Source organism: Chrysochloris asiatica, unplaced genomic scaffold (assembly GCF_000296735.1).
Source record: "Chrysochloris asiatica unplaced genomic scaffold, ChrAsi1.0 scaffold00307, whole genome shotgun sequence".
Classification (NCBI taxonomy): domain Eukaryota; kingdom Metazoa; phylum Chordata; class Mammalia; order Afrosoricida; family Chrysochloridae; genus Chrysochloris; species Chrysochloris asiatica.
The window spans coordinates 690,893-693,341 of NW_006408825.1; the positions used below are offsets into that span (position 1 = coordinate 690,893).

Consider the following 2,449-nt stretch of genomic DNA (forward strand, 5'->3'; position numbering starts at 1 on the left):
AACAACAGCATCATTATAAGCCACCCAGTTGGCAGTACTTTGCTATGGCAGCTCCAGGACGAAAGCACACCAAGTGAAATGGTAAAGAGCATGGGACATGCATTTGAAAGGCCTTCAAGTTAAAATCTGACCAAGAATCAAGAATCCAGACCCATAATTGCGACCTGAAATGGACCATGTGAGCATTTCCAATGTGACCATCTGGGAAACCTGGGATATGTGTATACCAGTGGCCTTTAAAACATTGGTAGAAAAAATTTCATTATCTTTAAAATTCCATTTTAGAAGTCCCTTCTTTTTTTGCCATTTCTCTTGTATATTAAAATTTTATATTAAATATTTCTTTTAAAAAAGCAGCAAAAATTTACAGCATATTTTTATTCTAACCAATTTTCTAAAAAAAAAATACGTGTATTTCCAAGTTGAAACTTCTTATCCAGCTCCATGAAAATATTTACAAAAATGAAAAGAATACACCTAAAGGAATGTCTTAAGTACTGTACAAAACTTTTCTGTCTGATAATTACCAAATCTCGATAAGTAGTTTTTCAAATATCATCTCAATTTATTTTGCAATTATATTTTTTCTTAATATGTGTCACAGAATTGAATGTCCTGAAAATAGCATTTTACAAAGACAATTGCGAATTACCTAAAATCCATCTTTAAAATTTTGTCTTTTAAGTCTAAATTTAATTAATGCTCAATTTTAACTTGAAAATGAATATATGCTAAATTTTCCTCCATTTCTGATAGAATGAAAGTGTTATCGGATACGTGGGTTTCCTGGTCTGACACAAAAATATCACAAATGGGCTACCTTAAAACAACAGGAATATATTCTGTGACAGATCTGTAAGCAAGAAGTTCAAATTCCAGGAGTCAGCAGGGTGGGTTCCTTCAGTTGGCTGTGAGGGAGGATCTGTCCCTTGGCTCTCTCCTAGCTTGTGGTGGTCTTCTGGCCAACCTTGGTTTGCATTATTTGGCTTGTAGAAACATCATACAAATCTGTCTCTTCCTTCATATTATTTACTCTTCTGTGTGTCTGTCTGTTTCTTATTGTTTGTATCTCACAAAGACACTGACACTGGATTTAAGGACCACGTTAATCCAAGATGAGATGTTTACCTTAGTTGCATATACGAAGACCCTTATTCCAAATAAGTGACTATTCTGAGGTTCTTGGACTCCTGGTATGGTGCTATATGATCAGCACTGGACTGTAAACCACAAGGTTGACAGTTCAAATCTACCAGCTCCTCCTTGAAACCCTATACAGAATTGCTCTGAGTTAGAACTAACTCTACAGCGCTTAGCAACAACAAAATTGAGGTTCTCAGATGACAGATTTCTGGCAGAGCATGTCATCATTCAACCCACTTCACCTGGTAATAAATGATATTCTGAAACTTTCTGATTCTTTTCAGAATTCTGAAATTAGCTGCTTCTTGGTTTTGCTTTCAGAATATGACCTTGTATCTGCGTATGAGGTTGACCATAATGGAGATTATGTGTCCCATGAAATCATGCACCATCAGCGAAGGAAAAGGTCAGTGGACCAGCTGGGAACTGATGCCCTTCACCTTCGTCTGAGAGGATTTGGACATGACTTCCACATGGATCTGAAAACATCCAGCAACCTGGTGGCCCCTGGATTTATTGTGCAGACACTGGGAAAGGGACACACGAAATCAGTGCAGACGATGCCACGAGAGGATTTCTGCTTTTATCAAGGATCCTTGAGATCCCACAAAAACTCCTCAGTGGCTCTCTCAACCTGCCAAGGTTTGGTGAGTATTGGTCTCACCATCTCCGGTGAAGGCTCAATTTCAGTTCTCCATAGATGCATCAACTGTGATGTATGAAGGTACGATTTCCTGTGAAACATTTGCGTGTGTTTTGCTACTGCAGTACACATTTTTTTGATCTGCGAAAGGTAAAATAAATTACTTAATAATATTTTGCAAATATATTGTAAGGAATCCTGGTGGTGCAGGGAGTTAAGCATTGGACTGCTAGCTGAAAGCTGATGATTCAAACCCATCAGCTGCTGCAGGGGAAACAGATGAGGGAGAGAACTTTAGTAAACTTAGAGCCTTGGGAACTCTGGAGCATTTCTGCTCTCTCCTGCAAGGTTGCTATGAAACAGAATTGGCATGGTGATGGTGGGCTTGGGGCTTTTATTTGGAAATCCGTTGTGCAGATTATTTTCCTTATTTGGAAGTTGTGTCTATACTACTCTATTTTGTTGTTTATTTTTGTCTCGTGAAATTGTGACTGAGCAATTTGGGTTGAAAATTGTACATCAGAACATGTGGCAAGTTCTGATTATACTTACGTCTTCAGGATTTTCAGAATTACTCTGACTTTCTGACTCATTATTGAATCTGTATAAAACTTTTCATTTTAAGAAGTGCAATTGTATTCAACTCACTGACCATGTTGACAT

At 37.7% G+C, this 2,449-nt stretch overlaps 1 protein-coding gene and 1 pseudogene across 1 annotated transcript in view; one reads left to right on the forward strand and one right to left on the reverse strand.

The window, feature by feature from the left end:
* The window catches only part of LOC102841688, a 12,724-nt pseudogene extending 11,585 nt beyond the window's left edge, over positions 1–1,139 (reverse strand).
* A 333-nt stretch (positions 1,140–1,472) lies between these two features.
* Positions 1,473–2,449, forward strand: part of ADAMTS16 (ADAM metallopeptidase with thrombospondin type 1 motif, 16) — a 253,436-nt gene continuing 252,459 nt past the window's right edge. The window contains exon 1 of the mRNA XM_006874965.1: positions 1,473–1,790. Coding sequence (XP_006875027.1) covers positions 1,527–1,790 — 264 coding nt within the window. The 5' untranslated portion in view covers positions 1,473–1,526. The remainder of the gene's footprint in view (positions 1,791–2,449) is intronic.